At 39.4% G+C, this 19,265-nt stretch overlaps 1 protein-coding gene and 1 pseudogene across 3 annotated transcripts; both read left to right on the top strand.

Annotated features, from left to right (window-relative positions):
• Positions 1-1,195: 1,195 nt before the first annotated feature.
• Positions 1,196-6,088, top strand: LOC114563191 (golgin subfamily A member 6B-like). Of its 3 annotated transcripts, none has more exons than XM_028590026.1 (12): positions 1,199-1,514; positions 2,301-2,374; positions 2,592-2,750; positions 3,050-3,161; positions 3,976-4,026; positions 4,145-4,222; positions 4,351-4,407; positions 4,572-4,631; positions 4,761-4,825; positions 4,935-5,070; positions 5,325-5,389; positions 5,478-6,088. In XM_028590026.1, the coding sequence occupies exons 2-12, from the start codon at positions 2,352-2,354 to the stop codon at positions 5,671-5,673; spliced, it is 1,002 nt and encodes a 333-aa protein (XP_028445827.1). In that variant the 5' UTR covers positions 1,199-1,514; positions 2,301-2,351; the 3' UTR covers positions 5,674-6,088. The 3 variants fall into 3 exon arrangements, with proteins under 3 accessions (XP_028445828.1, XP_028445827.1, XP_028445826.1); XM_028590025.1 differs by having other exon boundaries at positions 1,200-1,514; positions 2,327-2,374; XM_028590027.1 differs by lacking the exon at positions 2,592-2,750 and having other exon boundaries at positions 1,196-1,514; positions 2,327-2,374.
• A 269-nt stretch (positions 6,089-6,357) lies between these two features.
• On the top strand, positions 6,358-17,045 carry LOC114563192 (sodium/potassium/calcium exchanger 3-like; annotated as a pseudogene).
• Positions 17,046-19,265: the final 2,220 nt, after the last annotated feature.

Raw genomic sequence — 19,265 nt, 5'->3', positions numbered from 1 at the left:
AGTGCTTAAATAAATTATTTCAAGGAAATAAATCTACCTATTGAAATTTCATTCTAATGCAGAGAACCCAACACAGACCATTTATAATAATGAATCACCAAGAGCCTGTCTTCTCAAACATTTTGTTTCTAAACAGGGGCACGTTCAATATATAAACCGTTTTGCTATGGTTTTCCAACGACACGTTTCCTCGAAAGGGTGTAAAACGTATACTGAACAAAACACTTTTGTTTTTGCCCCCAATTTTCATGAGCTGAACTCAAAGAGCTAAGACTTTTTCTATGTACACAAAAGGCTTATTTCTCTTAAATATTGTTCAAAAATCTGTCTAAATCTGTGTTAGTGAGCACTTCTCCTTTGCTGAGATAATCCATCTACCTCACAAGTGTGGCATGTCAAGATGCTGATAAGACAGCATGATAATTGCACAGGTGTGCCTTAGGCTGGCCACAATAAAAGGCCACTCTAAAATATGCAGTTTTACTGTATTGGGGGAGGGTCCGGGAGGGGTCCGAAAACCAGTCAGTATCTGGTGTTAAGGGTCATCTGTGAAGAGAACACCTCTTCGAAGTGCCAGACACCATCAAATGTGAGCATTTGCCCAATCAAGTCGGTTACAACAACTAGAGAAAGAGATGGTTGAACCCTACCCCTAACACTAACCCTTACACCAGATACTGACCCCTCCCGGACCCCCCCAATACAGTAAAACTACACATTTTAGAGTGGCCTTTTATTGTGGCCAGCCTGAGGCACACCTGTGCAATAATCATGCTTTCTAATCAGCATCTTGATATGCCACACCTGTGCTCACTAACAGATTTGTGAACAATATTTGAGAGAAATAGGCCTTTTGTGGACATAGAAAAAGTCTTAGATCTTTGAGTTCAGCTCATGAAAAATGGGGGCAAAAACGAAAGTGTTGCGTTTATAATTTTTTTTTTTTTACTTTATTGTGAATACATACAAAAAGAAAAAAAAACATGAACATTGTCCTGAGACTGGGCGTCATACATTATTTACAATCAGAAACAAACAATTTAAGGCATAGGCTTGTGTCCTACTTAAGAAAGTCAATAACAGGACCCCGTCTTCTTTCAAAAACTGGGTTTTTTAATTGCAGTTGTGCTGTCAACCGTTCCATTAAAGCGTTTATAATTTTGTTCAGCGTATTATTAAACTACATCCATGGTGTGAAACGGCGTGCTCTGCATACACCACCGTTTTGTCTCTGGGTTGGGGCTGAATATCTTTAGTCACTGGGCTGAACCAGAGCCATAGAGAGAGAGAGTCTTCCTCTATCACTCTGGGCTGAACCAGTGACTGTAAAAAAGAAAAAAAAAGAAAGAAGAATAAATAAATAAATAAAGGCTTGAAGGCGACCCAGGTAGTGGCAGGTGCATGGTAACTTGGCAACGCAGGCTTCCTGCGCTTGGTTTAGCAGCCAGAACTACAATTTAGCTGCTGTACTTTAGACCACAGTCTCTAACCTTATTAGTTTGGAGTTATCCCTGGTAAGGCATTTTTGTTGTCCATTTTAAAGCGGATTTAAGTATAAAACATTAGCAGTTGTAGTAGTATGCTAACCTTTGGTCAACTTGTATCTACGGGTGGTATCATGCTAGCTAGCTAACTGAAACGTTAGCTAATGGTAGCATGTAGCTAATGTTACTAGCTAGCGATAGCTAGCTAGCTGAGTCTGTAAAACATTAATAAAGGGTGTCAACAGGTATTGAAAAACACTAATAACTTAACGTTACTTTCACATGTAGCTAGCTATGTGACTTGTTAGCATTTTAGCTAAACTAGCTGATCAATGATGAGTTTTAGCTAACATTAGCTATACCTCAGTTCTTTTAAAAATGTGACTGTAACTAAAGTTGGATAACTCTAGCTAGCGATGGAAAGTTAACGTTAGCTACTTTTAAAATAGCCTTCTTTTTTTAAATATAATAAAGATGTTGTCAAAGTGCCCCCACTAATAAACTGGGAGTCAGTTCAATCCCAGAATCTCTCTTCTAATTTTTTAGTCAGGTAAAATCAGCCTTGTAAGGTTGGAAAATGGCTAAGATATTTTTGCGCTTCTCATTCCAGGGATTTCTGTTTTATATGAAAAGTGTCTTAATAATTAATGTATGTTATACAAGTAATGTAAATGTTAGTTAGATAAGTTAACTGGATCAGTCTAGTCCATCCTTAAAAGTTCTACATTGAGAGATTCACACCGTCAGTCATAAATGTTGTCAAAAATAAAAAACAATTTAATAAATAAAGGCTGTTTTGCTCCTCATGGTAATTTGTTTGGTGGACCTTTGTCGATCACAAGCGCCAGGGAGGGGTAAGCCAGCAGGATGGATGTCACAGAGGAATATATGTGAGTGATGTTCACTGAATAAACCCACACACGAAAAAATGTTGCAATCACTGTTATGGAACTTGATCTCGTCTGTGTGTTGGCATGTGCATATGCCAGTGTACGTGAATACACTGTACTTTTTATACACCCATAGCTTGTGTGTGTGTGTGTGTGTGTGTGTGTGTGTGTGTGTGTGTGTGTGTGTGTGTGTGCGTGTGCGTGCGTGCGTGCGTAGGACACCAACGGAGATGCTTGAGAAAATAACCGAGCTGGATTATGCTCAGAGTCAACAGAGGGACCTGAATGCTAAAATGAGGCAATTGCTGGATGTTGCAGATGATGATATAGCAGTGCTTCGCTCAGAGAACGCCAACCTCAGAAAACAAGTGAAAGCGTAACTAGTCACACACACGATTGTCCCTACTCAGTAGCAGAAGGGTCCCTGAGCCGTATGACTATCTAACACTGCAATTATCTTTTAGCATATCAATAATCAGTTTGATTTTCCTGCTGCCTTTGTCACAGACATGTTGGCTTACATGGCTTATATTTTTATCTGTTTTGTCTTTATTTTTTCAATGTTTTTGTTACGCCAGCCCTGTTATCTTTGTAACTTAGTGCTTTTGAACTAGTGATTTAACATTATGGTGGAAAAACGGTCAGCAGCAGGTAGATGTGTTTGTGTTTCTGCAGCCTGGAGAAGAACATCAGTGAAGCACAGAAGGTTGAAGCAGAGCCTTGCAGTTCCCTCCTGGCTGATGACATCAATGCAAAGAGATGCAGTGAACAAAAGATTCAGAAATTGGTGGGTAACCAGAAGTATAAGAAGGCAAAGCAAAATCCTTGATGATATCTAGTCTTACATTGCATTGATCAACTGCCTAGCTCTATTCCAGTGTTTCTTCAGGCAGAGCTCTGTGCTGCTATTAACTTAAATTAACATTCAAATGATTTGTGTTATCTTTTAGAAACCAATGTATTCTCATAGTTTGCTTCCTCATATCTTGTATGGTTCAATTGTGTCTTTTACTTTAGTCTAATCCAGGTCATAGGTCAATGTATTCAGGCCCACCCTCACTGCAGTGGCATCTCACTTTTAAACCTCAGGAATATATGTCAAGGATTTGACTTTTTAGGCAACCTTTGACAAGAAAAGGGATAATTCCTCTTTAAAATTTCATCAATCAGATTTTTGTAATTCTTACTACGCATTTAATCAAAAATAATGGATTGCAAGTTTGTTGATCTATAATCATAAAGTAGGGTAATACCAGCTAGGGTTTTATTACTATACAGCACATTAACAGCCATCCTGTGGAGGTTTGGCATCAGTGGTATATGTTATTTTTTCTTCCAAAGCCTTACGCCTATTATGTTATAAACAATTCCAGGCTATTTCTTAGACATAATTACATTTAATGCAAATGTTTTGCTACCCTTATTTGTCAGACAGGGCAACTGCACAGTAGGTTTAAATCTAAATATCAGTGCATTCACAGTTAGTGAAGTAAATAAGATGTCACATTAGTATAGATATATTGCAGACAACATTTCTTTTTATTTTATTTTTTTTACATATATATCCAGGTAACCCTTCATGTTGTCGTGTTTTTATGCAGGAGAAGGAATACACCACGATAAAGGAACAGAATAAGAAGCTAACTACAGAGGTATGATATCTGTTACTTTTCACATAGCACTATGACCTGTCATCATATGCTACAGTTAGAAGAGGTACAGGCATTTCAAAACACTTGGCACATTTAAATGTCATTCTGACTTTTTCAGCTCAAGAGCCTCCAGCAAGAGAGAGACCAGGACAAGATTGGCTTGAGCAGGTTCAAGGTTTCACTTCAAACACTGGAGGTAACATTATGGATTCAACTTGGGGATGTTTGATTATTTATTTCTCTCCATTCATTCTACCGGTGTTTGCATTAGTCATGTTACATCATCAAACAGCTTCTGATTTGTTATGTTGTGTGTTTCTTCAGCGTAGCATGGGAGAGGCTCAGTTAGAGCTGCTTAAAAGGGATGAGGTTATTCATCAGGTAGGAACACAGACAACAGCACTAGGCAGCGACTGACCAAAAAGTCAAAGATTAGATCATAAAGATTGATCTTTCTCTTAGGACATCAGCATGAATATCTTGACAGTTCTTTGTCTTTTTAATTATTTGAACATCACATTTCTTCATGTGTGTGTTTGTTTTAGAAAAACTTGCAGTTAAAGCACTCGGAGGAGGCAATGGAAGAGTGCTCCAACATCATAAAGGTAAATATGTTCTCAACCATTTCTATTCAGTTAAGAAAGAACAGTATTCACTCGGCTACCGACCGCTTTCAGATTAAGTCTTAACGGTATGAGCTGTTGAAGGTGTCTGATCATGTTTCTTTGCTCCAGGATCTCAGGCTGACAAATCACAAGCTGAGTGAGCAGTTGGAGAACAGACTGGATGAGGCCTCATTGTAACTCTGACACATTATATCCTTTTGCTCTAAATACTGTATATATCATGATGTACAGAGTCGTCTGTTTGCAGTCATACTGTACTGTGTGTCTGCTGTTGGATTCTAGCGCTTTTGTGAATGACCTGATGGTAGAAAAGGAAGGATCGCTCAGTCCCCCTCTGTCCTTCGCAGAGGAAATGAATCTGCTGGCCTCTTCAGCTGAAGTGGAAATCAACATGTCGGACTCTGCAGATCTTAGACATGTATGACCTCTCCCTCCTGTCTATAGACTTTTAAACTTGAGAGATTATAAAAATCACTCAGTTGCCAGTTAATTATGTTCACCTGGATTAAACTAATGCAGTCTTGCAATACATCCTATAAAGTGGCAACTGGGTTTATATTTAAGTTTGATTATCCTGTACTTCCACAAGTGACCACTAGAGCGTGCCACTGTAAATCCAAAGACTGGCTGTAGAAATGAGGGGATTAGTGATGTCTGTTACTGTATGTGCAGGAAGAATCCGAGGCGGAGGAGCCGCCGAAGCCTCAAAGTGTCACAGTAGATCTTCAGACCAAAAGGTACTTAAGCTTTGCATCATAAAATAGCTCTGAATCATATTTCGTTACCTCATTCATAATCGTCCCTCTGGTTTCTCCGTTGTCTAAGGTGTGCAGGTGTCTTGGAGACAGCCGTCCAGAGAGCAAGACTCTTTCTGCTGTTTGTCGTTCTCACCGTTTCGGCCTTTGTGGCTTCAGGAAGCTGTACAGGAAACTTTTTTTCCATCAACACCTTGTGGAGTGGTGCACACCTGATGTTACAGCCCTACTGCAGTGTGCAATACGGGGCTTTACCTCCTATTTAATTTAAACACTTCCGCTTATAAACATGTTAACTCTTTTTGGCTTATTGTTGTGGTTTTTTTGTAGCTGAATATGTTTTCTACTAAGCAGATCATATGGCTAATGGGTTTATTTTAAATAGTTTAATTTTTGCAAAAATACTAGCCTACATGAAATGTGCAGTGGAATATAAATCATTTTGCACATTTATTAGGAGTTTGTGCACTGATTCAGTGGAAGAGATGTATGAAATATTTTTATTTTTATTGAAACATGTCTTGCTCAAACCAATGTTTATATAAAAAAATGTAATAGTTCATATTTTTCACGGGAGTTTGCTGTAATTGTTTCTTTCGTTGAAATACAAAGGGAATTTTGTACTTTAGATGTATTTTGTACTTTGGATTTTACTTACATTAAAATAGTCTTACGAAGGGATCTCTTTGTGGTCAGTATGGGGAAAGGGTTACAGCAGCCAATAACTCATTCATACATACAGCCATGTGACGTATAGTATAGTATGAAGATACTTACTAGTAAATGTGAACCAAAGAGATGAGTTCTTGATGAGAGTAGCAGTCCAGTGTTATTATTATCAGGTTAGTATCCCAGTTTCACTACATTCATTAATAAATAATTACTTTTCGCATTTTGAATTACGTGCTCCAGTAAAAGTGTATGCCTTCCAGTCGCCCCTCCCAGCAGAAGGCGCTCCCTGGTGGTCTTGTCTGTGACTTCAGGAAAACACCCCCTCCCATACGGAAAATCATATAGTAGGGGATCAAATGTAGGACAGGAGGGACGAGAGGATGGTCTGAATCGAGGGATGTTTTTTTATATCATAGCTGGCTGATGATTCATTTTGTGTGTGCTGGAGTTTGAGCTCGCGGATGCTGCGTGGGGACTGACTCGTGCTGAGATGCGAATGACAGGCCAAACCTATCAAACATCCTCCTGTATCGTGGATGGAGCCCGAAGCTAAATAGCTGAAAGACGATAAATCGGAAAAAGAGAGCCACAAGCCAGTTTGATCCAGTCTGTATAACGGGGACCGCACCGGCTGTGTGAGGAGGAGGAGTGGCGGCGGCGGCGGCGGCGGCGGCGGCAGGGACATGTTCTGAGCGGAGAGCCGGCGAGCGGCGGCGGCTGGCGGGATGAAGGCGCCGAGGAGACCGAGGCAGACGCGGCTCCTCCCCCGGTTCTGCGTCTGTGGAGTCGGTCTGCTCGCAGCCGTCTGGATCTTTAACTTCAACGATGTTACAGGTGCTTTTCAAAGAAGCAACACATTAAAATGTCATGATTTCATCTGCAGTAAACACATCCGTGTGTTGTCTGTGACTATGCAATTCACATTATTTAAGTGTTAGATTGCAGTAATAATACAGATAATTAGGCTATAACCTTAAACGAGTGTTTTTAGCAGCACAGTAGGCAAAAATAAATACAAGTTGGGTAAACTACTCATGTGTATATGTCAATCCTTTCTAGGTTCCAATGCACCCACTGTGGATCATGACATCTCCTTGTCCAAGAAAGAGCTCATGCACCAAGAAAAAGACAATGAAAATGACAGTATTTCTAGATCCGGTGAGACATTTTTGTGTGTGTGTGTGTGTGTGTGTGTGTGTGTGTGTGTGTGTGTGTGTGTGTGTGTGTGTGTGTGTGTGTGTGTGTGTGTGTGTGTGTGTGTGTGTGTGTGTGTGCATTGATCTACCTCTCCCTCCACCTCATCCCTCATTTCTTCAAACTCTGCACATCTAGATGTTTAAACAGTTAGGCCTTTGAGGGACCCAGTTGCTAGGAAACTGAATGCTGAATTTGTGGTTGGATAGCTTGTGCATCTGGAGCTGTTCAAATTGCCTGCCATGACCTGCTGATTAGTAGCCTCTCATCATCAGTTCTCTCATTGCTTGTGTGTGTGCTTGGATCTAATTGGCTGTTTTGAAAGACTAAGAGAGAATCAGTGACGGCATCTTACTGTCTGATGTGAGATGAAGAGATTTTGTATCCAATTACAGAGAATATATTGAGCTAGAAAAACTGCCTTGGGGGGGAAACAGTACAGATTAACTATAAGGCCTCAAAGACATGTTTTTTTCAAGAGCACCGTCTTATTCTTGGTGATAAAAATATACTGTTTGATCCGTGCCTAAAGAAAATCATGTGACAGGTTGTCATAATATCACACACCATATTTGTGTCTTTATCCCAACATGTGATGCATGTTAGCCACTAACTGCACAATGTTGTCTCTGTGCAGGTTCTCGGCCACTTTAGTCACACTTGTTTCCCTCACGTTTGTTACCTTTATCTTCAATGGAGCTTTTATGAATCCTGACTCACAAATAAATCAGAAAGTCACTTGAGAGGTTTCTTTATTGTTATTTTGAGCTGCCTCATAATAAAAGCTTCTTTGATGCAGTGAGTCGTGGCATTAGTTTGAGCAAGACGGTGCAGTCTAGCGAAACACTACCTTACAGTTTGAAAGAGGATGGTTGCGATGCCTCATCTAACTCATTGAAAGAGTTGGAAACCTGGTTGCAGATGGCATGAGTGACAGTGTGAAGTCTCAAGATGAACCATTAATAAAAGGGCTGAAAACTCAATTATAATGCAGTTTAACTGGTGTCGACACAACTGTGGCAAACATTTTCACCTCGAGCTGTCTCAGCCCTTGTTGCTAGGGGATACAACCGGACACACATCCAACAAAGTCATACACACCCACACATTTCACAAAAAAAAAAGTGACTGGAGGTTCAGGGAAGATCTGCAAATTACGATTATTTTCATTGATTATTAATCAATCTCCTGATTATATTTCTCCATTAAATTTCCTAAAACATGAGGCAGTGTCATCAAATTGCTTGTTTTGTCTGACCAACAGTCCAAAAATTAAAGATATTCATTTTACAATCACATAAGACAAAGAATAGCAAAACCATGATCACCTTTAGTTTTCAGCCTGGACCCAACAGCCAAAAATCCCTGCTGAGGCTGTTCTTAGACGTCAAAGGGCACAACAACTCCTTTAAATACAGAGGTGCATGACCATAGAATACCCTTTATTTCAAAAGTTAAAAACCAATAAAATCAATCCTAAAAGTGACAGGGAGTCAATGGAGAGACAGATTAACAACAACTCTTCTAATTTGAGAGACTGGAACTTGGGCTGTTGAAATAACAATTCATTGATTTTAAGAATACTTGCCGACTGATTCTTCTGTATCTAATCAATCCATCCACTCATTGTTTCAGCTCTAGTTCAGGAAGTTCCCCCATTTTACACATCATTAGATTACTCTCTGTCCATCTCTTCTCCAGCTATCAGTGATTTTCCTGAAGACCTCTTCACTCTGGAGCAGAAGAGACAGGGAGCAGTAGTCCTTCATGTTCTCTGTGTGAGTATCGGCTCTTCCTAAAAGCCAGAAATTGAAATGGACGTTTCATTTTGTTGCAATAAACTCACAAACAGGAACGCTTATATAAGCCATATGGCCAATAATGTGTCTCCTCTATTTCACAGGTGATCTACATGTTTCATGCACTGGCCATCGTGTGTGATGTTTACTTTGTGCCATCACTGGAAAAAGTATCAGAGGTATGAACTAAAGACATATCTAATAAATAAATAAAATCATGTAGGACATATAGTAGAGGTTGTTTTGTTTTTTAACAAGAAAGAGAGTTTAGTTTAGAGTCTACAATTATATTGTTGATGTTGTCTTTGTGTTTTTCAGGTGTTAACTGGGATTTTTACAAAGCATCGGTTTATTTTATTTTCATCCAAACCTTTAAAGGATAAGGATGGAGTTATTTTTTTTTTAAAGGCTCAACATTTTCTCCAAATAGCTATGCACTGTAGTTTTTAGCAAACATTACTCAAACATGAGTACAAGTGCATTTGCTGGGGAAACTTGTCAATTGTGGATCAACAGCCTCATCCTTCTATCATTAAACTTGTCTTCCTCTGTCCTCCAGAACCTTCAGCTCAGTCAGGATGTTGCCGGGGCAACCTTCATGGCAGCCGGGAGCTCCGCCCCCGAGCTCTTCACCTCTCTGATTGGTCAGTAGGGCGTTCATCTAATCGATTACTCACTTTCATGGATTAGCCCAGTGATCCAACTACCTGCAATCATAGACCTCTTCACCTGATCAGGACTGAGGGGAGTCAAGTTCATGTCGGCACTGATTTCAAGCGTTAAAGGTCCCATGGCATGAAAATTTCACTTTATGAGGTTTTTTAACATTAATATGCGTTCCCCCAGTCTGCCTATGGTCCCCCAGTGGCTAGAAATGGTGATAGGTGTAAACCGAGCCCTGGGTATCCTGCTTTGCCTTTGAGAAAATGAAAGCTCAGATGGACCAATCAGGAATCTTCTTCCTTAAGGAGAAAGGTTACCTTCCCTTTCTCTGCTTTGCCCACCCAGAGAATTTGGCCCACCCATGAGAGAGAGACATCATGGCTTTCAAACGAGCAAAGTGGCAGTTGGTCAAGGCCACACCCCCACCCTCCACCTTGCCCCCCCCTCTCTCCTCCTCAATAGCTACAGACACAGAAATGGCACATACTAAGGAAAGCTCATTGTGGGACTGGCTGTAGAGGCTGTAATTCTGCACCAAGGCTGAATTTCAGGAAAGAGACTTCAGATACAGTATTAGGGGACCACTAAGGTCTATATAAAAGCATCCAAAGAGCACCATGTCATGGGACCTTTAATTAGACAAAGACGGCGAGAAGAGCACGTTTCATTTTTGCTTGATGGTTTGCCAGCTCAACTGCAAATTATTTGGCCCACAAGTGTTTTTTTCCCCACAGATCATTAGGGTTTCAGTAAATATGGACATAGATGAAAAAATACACTTTGGGTAGAAAAGATACAGGAAGTTTCCATGGTAAAATTTAGACAAAATAAGGACATTGTTCACAGTGTTTGGAAACTTTGGCCCAGATATAAAACAGATACAGAAACCATTGTACACATGTCGTGGTAATGTGAGAAACTGCTACTTCTGTTAGAAGGCATGACATACAGTTTAATAAAAGTGAAGCAGATGTATTGTTGTGATTTGTAAGAATGAAAACTTTGCTTCTAAATCCATGTGGCTAAAGGACATTTTCTCTATATTGCCTCTGAAATAATCTATTTTATTATCAAATGAAAAATACACTGGCCTTTACATGTATTAAAGTAACTTTAGGCAATATAAGTAGCATAAGATAAAAGATATCTGCCCAGCCCCTGTGGTTATGAACCAACAATATTTCTGTTCAGAGGAGAGAGATATTATGCCTAACTTTATACACATTTATGTATGGGAGAGAAATACAATCCATCATTTCTTACAGATTGCCACATTACTTTAGTTTTTGCTGATGATTTATGGCTTGCTCTTTCCTGTTTTGTGTTATTAGGGGTGTTTATCACAAAAGGAGACGTGGGTGTGGGAACTATTGTGGGATCAGCTGTCTTTAACATCCTGGTCATCATCGGCCTCTGTGGCATCTTCTCTGGACAGGTCCGGCTTAAGCTAAAATAAGAACTGATCTCACCTTTTCTGAGCTAATAAAACTCATTAAACATAAACGTTTTTTTTTTACATGATTACATCTTACAGCATTTGCTTGACTTTACTGTGTGTCTTCTTTTTCCAGACCATCTCTCTGAGCTGGTGGCCTTTGTTTCGTGATGCTGCCTTCTACATCCTGTCCATACTGGTGCTTATCCTGGTGAGAAACTCCCCATTTAATTCCTCCAGAAACGACAGTATATACGGCTACCAGTAGAGAAAAAATACTCACGGCATACAATATTATTGCTTGACAATACTGGATTTCTGAGGCCAATATTAATTCATTATCATATCAGTCATTAATTACTATTATTAACACATTACATGTTTTCAATAGCATCCCTTAAATGTGTTTGGTTTTAGAACTGTAACCACGATGTGACGAGCTAATAGGAGTCAATATATTGGCCAATATTAGCTAATCAATCCTTTTTATGTTCCTTTGACAAGACATTTTTTATGGTGTAATTAAAGTATACTTTCATTGTATTTGCAGGTGATCTATGATGAAAAAGTAATGTGGTAAGAGTGTAATTAAACTTTATTGCAATTCAGCAGCCTATGTTGTTTGAATATCAGATTGCAGGATAGCTGACTGTCATTGTGATGAATGTGGTATTAATGAATCTGTGTTGTGTGTTTGTGTGCATGTTTTAAGGTGGGAGACCATCATCCTGATCTCTATGTACGGAATCTACATAATCATCATGAAGTGAGTGTCTTTTTTTCCCCCTCTCACATTTCTGTCCTGTTGGTATCAAGCCACCACACGCTCTACATCTTTGTGTGTGTGTGTGTGTGTGTGTGTGTGTGTGTGTGTGTGTGTGTGTGTGTGTGTGTGTGTGTGGTGTGTGTGGTGTGTGTGTAGGTTCAACAGATCTCTGCGGAGCCTGGCAGAGAGACACTGCAGCAGGGCAGGTCAGCCGTGTCTGAGCCGCCTGCAACGGACGACTGCTGTCGGAAACGTTGGAGACTGTGACAACGACATGGTGCCGCTGAAGCCAGGTGCAGCAGCTCGTGTTTGCATGCGTGCATATGTACATCCAAAACATTAAAATCATTCTCAGAGCAGCGTTCAAATGACCTACTGTAGTGACACAGTTAAGGCTGCCTGTCAAACCCTGTGGAATTCCAACAGGCTGAAATAGAACAAGACCGCCTAGATGGACAAGATTTTTTCTCCACTTTTTCTCCACATCTGTCTATTTTGTCTTCCTGTTTGTCTGCTGTCTATTGTTTATCTTATTAAGCTATCCTCTCCTATCCACTGATATCTCCTGCCAACCTCCACCCATCTCCCTTCACGTTTCCCAGATTCTTGTGCGGTGGCAGGCCAGGACTCAGGGGTGGTGATGGTGGATGAGCTGCTGAACCTGCACCCCCACCAGCTCTCCTTCTCAGAGGCAAGCCTCCGCCTTCTCATTACCCCGCATTTCCCCCCCCTTCACCCGCCTGCGCATGGCAGGACACATGGTCATCAACGAGGTACACTGCACGCGCTCGCACCCTTCACATAACATCAAGTTCCCCGGGTTTTTTTTTCGGCTAGATTGGTGGGTATTTAAATGTGCATGTGCATCATTTAAAAAAAGAAGAAGCAATTTGTCACTGTCTAATTAACTATATGAAATAAATATAATGAAGGATCACTGCACTCATCCTTGTGTACCTGAACTGGTTTACACCAGCTATTTGTAAATCCGTTCCTAGGTTTGTGTTGTAAAGTCCTCCTTAAGTTCTTTGTATCTACTCGCTAGTTTTTTTATTGAATTGTGTTGCACCATTAAAACATATGGATGTCACTGTAGCGTCAAAAGCTGTAACATAACTGCCAAAAAAGCAGTTTTTAGCTCCATATGCACTGGAAGAAAAGTCCATTTAAGTTTGCTGGTGGTATTTTTGGTAATAATTATGTTTTTAGTCGCCATATTGATTTGTTGAATTTGTTAATGATTTATCAATAGCTAAGATACTATTCACAGCACAGTGTTTGTACAGGAGCTTTGCAGGTAGACAAAAAAGATGAGGGGAATACATTTTTGATGGCATATCAAACACACACACACACACGCATGGGGATAATATTATCCCAGACACAAGCAGACAGTAACTTAATCTTCAAATCTGCTTCCTCACTCTCTCGGCTCTCCTGCATGTGTGCTTGCCACTTCCAGTGCTGCTGCCCCTGCTCTGTGCCATGCCCCTGATCAATGCTTTCCAAATCCCCCTCTGGTGAGGACATGCCTGGCTGCCAGGTCTCATATTGTTAGCTACAGTCAGATGAAGTAGCTTCTCATGTCATTTTCTTTTCTTCTTTTTTCCCTTCTTTCTTTTCTCTGACTTCACCCTCACTCCCTCCCCACCCACAGAGGCAGAGGCTGATTTGGGCCCGGGGTGGCCCAGAGGAAGGGGGAGCTTCGGGCGAGGAAGGTTCGGGTGCCAACGGGTCGTGGGGGAGGGAGAACAGGACGGTGGCCGAGGGAGACAAGCAGCCGCTGGAGGGAGAGAGGGAGAGGGGTAAAGAGACCGGGGGAGAGACAGCTGGGTTAGCACATCCTGAAGAGGAAGAGGAGGAAGAGCAGGAGGAAGGAGAGGAGGAGAACACTCTTTTCAAACCCTTCGTCCTGCCACGTGAGTGGTGAACACATTGTTATGCACACTTTGCATCTTTTCACGTGTCAAATATATAACTAAAGCTAGAAAATCTCTCAGGTTCAAACTGACTGTAGCAAGCTTCCTCTGGCTTCTTCACGTACTTCCAGTGTTAGAGATGGATTCATTGCTAATGGAGCTAATTAAAAAGAGATGATACTAAGATTCACAGGCCATGCCACATTAATAATTTAGAAGTTTAGATGAATCTGCAATGATCCCTGTGGGGTAACTTGGGGGTGTGTGTGTGTGTGTGTGTGTGTGTGTGTGTGTCTGCGTGCATGTGTGTTTTCCTAAATTTCCTCAGATGGTTGGTGTGTGCGTCTGAAGTGGCTGCTCTCTTGGCCCGTGAGCGTCCCACTCTACTTCACCATCCCCGACTGTAACCTGCCGCGGTGGGAGCGCTGGTACCTGCTCACCTTCCTGTCCTCCACGCTCTGGATAGCCCTATTCTCCTACCTCATGGTCTGGATGGTACGAAACGTACTAATGCACTTGCACGTGCACACACTCAAACACGCACACACACATATAAATACATACAGCCTCTTCCCTCTGTGTTTCTGTCTAGGTGACCATAATCAGCTACACACTTGGAATCCCAGAAGTCATCATGGGCATTACCTTTCTGGCAGCCGGCACCAGTGTCCCTGACTGCATGGCCAGCCTCATCGTTGCTCGACAAGGTGTGCGTGCATGCGTGTGTGTGTTTTACATTGTTGAATCATTTAAACCACCTAGCATGTTACAAACTAAATCAGGTTTATTTTTGACCAAAAAATTAAAAAGTCAAGCTGTTTGACTGGATGTTTAATGTCATTTGAATGCCTTCCAACTACATATTTACACCTGAATTTCATTGTGTGTATGTCAAACGTTGCAGGGATGGGCGACATGGCTGTTTCCAACTCCATTGGCAGTAATATCTTTGATGTGCTTCTGGGCCTGGGCTTCCCCTGGGCCCTGAGGACTCTCATTGTCAGCTACGGATCAGTGGTAACACCGACTGTTTTCTCTATCTGATATCTTGTACAGCTGGCTTGACCCACGATCCTAAAAACATAGCGATATCCTATTGGTTATCTCATCTCTCTCCCCCTTGTCACCTCTTGACTATCCACCTCAAAACTACTTTTAAAATACTTCTGTAGGTAGAAGGTAGAATATGAAGGGAGTATTGCTAAAGCCAAAGAGAGAACGCAGCAGTGGTCGAGCGAGCTAGAGAGTGACTAAAGAGAGGGAGAGCCGTAGAAAGCAGTGAATTGGAGGAATAAAAATATAATGTTTTCAGATTGTTTCACGGCTGTTATGTTCCAAAGCACATATAAACACACGCACAACACACCTTGTCAGATTATGAGTGAAAGCAGAGCTTCATACTCTCTGTTTCTCTCTGTGTGTGTGTGTGTGTGTGTGTGTGTGTGTGTGTGTGTGTGTGTGTGTGTGTGTGTGTGTGTGTGTGTGTGTGTAAGTTAGACTTGTGCGTCGATATGAGACGCTGAGGGGAAAAGCTGAGATTGGCTGCACAACCTGCACACCGTTATCGGCTCGAGGTTACACACTCACGTGGGGCCCAAAGGCTCTTTTTTGACGCCCATAAACGTCATGCACACCAAAAGATAAGAAGAAAAGAGAAAATACAGGCAGAGGGCAGGGTCTCTGCAGATACAGACACCACTACACACTTCCAGTGGGTCATAAGTGATGATTGAGAGGGATTTGTTTATTAGTGTATACCATGTTTTTTTAGGATAACACCTTCCTTTTATGCTTTTGAAGGGGCTATACCCGATATTGCCTCCACACGGCTCTTACAACTCGTCAAATATCTCATCCCGTACACATGGCACTCACATGCAAACGCAGAGAACCGAGAAGCTCGGATTACAACCCACCGTGGAAGTATGACTTCATTCTCTGCCCAGGACGCCATTACTCCACTATATCTTTACATAGCAAATACGGCTGTTTATGGCTGTATTAATGTGGAGGACAGCCCCTTTAAGTCTGAATATTGTTCCGCATTTCAAAAAAGAAATTAAGTCTTTATACATGAATCTACAATAAATTACTGTATTTAAGTATAGTACAACACCATGACTGAACTTTGTAAGACATGGAATTTATCATTGTGTGGTTTCAACATGTTAATGCTTTGTCATCTCTGGCTTTTAGGTGACAATTAACAGCAGAGGCCTGGTGTACTCAGTGATTCTTCTGTTGGCCTCAGTCATACTCACTGTGAGTTCTAGCTGATCATTATTGTTAAAATCCAGTTCATTCATATAGTTATTTCTTAGATTGTAACATCAGCTGTCTGTTCTTCTTTACCAATGATTTTCCTCTTTATCTTTTTCCTGTCAAGGCAGAGACAGAGGCAACAGAGACAAGGAGAGCCCTTGTCTCTGTTTCCAGACTCGGAGAATTATATTTAGGGCAGTGCAACAGGAAATTAAGCTCTCTCTTTCCATCCATCCCTCCTCAGGTCCTGTGTGTCCATCTGAACTGCTGGAGGTTGGACCGCAGACTGGGACTCTGTCTCATACTTCTGTACGCCATCTTCCTCCTCTGCTCCATCGGCTTCGAGAGTTTGTAGAGGACATGCACACTCCCTGTAGACGCGCACGCAGAGTCATGGTCCGACTTGTTTTCCACATTCAGTGCTGCCGTTATTCATTAAATGTACAGACCGATGAATTTTCATTTCACTTTAAGGGTGGCTGTACATGTTTAAGCAGCGTTACTTCAACACCGGCTGCCTGAAAGCTACGTTGTTTACCTTTGATAAACGAGTATTTTACATAGTTTTGTACCGAGCACCTCCAGCCCAGATTTTGTGAAATCAGACTGATTATGCACTATGTTTCACAACAAATTTACAAAGTATTGAATTTCTATTCTGAAACAAAGAATATTGTATAAGGAATCCTAAAGTCGGTTCATTTACTTATTAATACTTTGTGACTGCCACGAGTAACGTCAGTGACCAGATGATTACACATGTAAGTTTATATAGATGCTTCTCATTGTGTGAAGTTATTTTATGTACATTTTTATGTCAAGTTTTCATCACGCCTTTGTATCTGTAGTTGTAAACAGCAAAGCATGGCTGATCATCACGCTGCAGTTAATTGCACTGAGCCACTGTTGTCTTGGCCTTGTATATAACGTAACCCCCCCACCCACCCACCCCCCTCTTTATTCCAAGCTTGTCAGCACAGAGGTGGTGATTTTATGCTGGAATAAAGCGACTGTATGCTACAAGGTGTTTATGAATGTCTGTGTTTGGAGAGAGATGTTGAGTGTATGTTGTTAAGTTAAATAAAATGTTTTGTTCTGTGAGGTTTCTCTTTGGTCGTTTGTAAATTTCTTCACTTGTGCTTCAATAATAAATAATAAATAAATATAACAAGAATTAGAGCAACATATTAAGAATCAACTATTTACTATACAATGACATAATGAACTGACATTTTTATAAAAGTTTTGTCATACTATACTATGACTTTTTGTCATTTTTATAACATACTATATTGTATTTTTACTTTTTATGACAAACTATGCTATAACTTTTTTATGACATACTATGCTATGACTTTTATGACATACTATACTATGACTTTTTTATGACTTCATGACATACTTTACTATGACTTTTTTATACTTTTTTTGACATATTATACTATGGTTTTTGTGACATACAATATGCTGACTTTTTTCTTTTTCGACATATGCCTTTTCTATTGTTTTTGATACATCATACTAGGACTTTTTTCGACATGCTATATTATGATCTTTTTTTCGACATGCTATACTCTGTTTTCGCAATACACATGACTTTTCTTTTACTTTTTTGCAATTCTATAGTATGACTTTTTTTGACATACAATACTACGCCTTTTTTATTACTTTGTTCAAACAATCTACTATAACTTTTATTTCAACTTTTTTTAAACATACTATACTATGACTTTTTGCAACATACTATACAATTACTTTTTTTTTCTTTATTCAACATACTACACTATTACTTTTTTCATCATACTATACAATGTCTTTATTTCTACTATACTATGACCTTTTTTGAACTTTTTTTCGACATACTATACTATGACTTTTCGACATACTATACTATGACTTTTTGTGACATATTATACAATGATCTTTTTTGTAACTTTTTCGACATACTATACTATGACTTTTTTGTACTTTTTTAGAGATACTATACTATGACCTTTTTGTACTTTTTTAGAGATACTATACTATGACTTTTTTCAACTTTTTTTGACATACTATACTACGACTTTTTCGACATACTATACTTTGACATTTTTCTACTTTTTTCAACATACTATAGTATGACTTTTTCTACTTTTTTTTGACATACTATACTATGATTTTTTTCTACTTTTTTCAGCATATACTGTTTTTTTCAACATGCTATACTATGACTTTTTCGACATACTATACTAAATATTTTTATTCGACATACTATACTATGACTATTTTCAACATGCTATACTATGACTTTTTTATGACTTTTTATGACATACTATACTATGAATATTTGTATATACTATACCATGACTTTTTAATGACTTATACTATATTATGACTTTTTTAACTACATAGGCCAACTATATTATGACTTTCTTTTTTAAATGTATGACATACTATGTCTTTTTTGACATAATATACTGTGACTTTTTTAATGACTTCTCATGACATACTATACTATGACTTTTAATTACTTTTTATGACATACTATATAATGGTTTTTAACTACACAATATGATATGACTTTTAAGCATTTTTTATGACATACTATACTATGACTTTTTCATGACTTTTTTATGACATACTTTACTAGGACTCTTTTATGACATACTATAACTTTTTAATGACTTTTTATGACATACTATATAATGACTTAACTACACAATATGCTATGACTTTTAAAGATTTTTTATGACATACTATACTATGACTTTTTCATGACATACTTTACTATGACTCTTTTACAACTTTTAATGACATACTATACTATGACTATTTTGACAGACTATACTATAACCTTTTAATGACGTACTATATTTTGACTTTTTTAACTATATATTATGCTACTTTTTTATGACTTTCTTTTACATAATATACTATGACTTATTTTAATGACTTTTTATCACATACTATACTATGACTTCTATGACTTGTTATCACATACTATTGTTATGGATATTTTCAGCCCTCTCTAGTGATGTACTTTAGGACTCATATACAAACACGAAAGTACAGAGAACATGAAGAACAAAACACAGAGAATGGTTAAAATTATATATTGCAAAGGTTTTGTGTAATTAATTACAGGGAAGATACAGAGGAAAAAGTAACA

This window comes from Perca flavescens, chromosome 10 (assembly GCF_004354835.1).
Source record: "Perca flavescens isolate YP-PL-M2 chromosome 10, PFLA_1.0, whole genome shotgun sequence".
NCBI lineage: Eukaryota > Metazoa > Chordata > Actinopteri > Perciformes > Percidae > Perca > Perca flavescens.
Note: the sequence above shows the minus strand (reverse complement) of the source record. Positions and strands in the feature narration are given on the sequence as shown.

Coding starts and splice junctions, on each gene's coding strand:
- LOC114563191 (XM_028590026.1), top strand. CDS start 2,352: ATGGATGTCACAGAGGAATATAT. Junction 2,375..2,591: donor GATGTCACAGAGGAATATAT/GTGAGTGATGTT, acceptor GTGCGTGCGTAG/GACACCAACGGAGATGCTTG. Junction 5,071..5,324: donor ACTCTGCAGATCTTAGACAT/GTATGACCTCTC, acceptor CTGTATGTGCAG/GAAGAATCCGAGGCGGAGGA.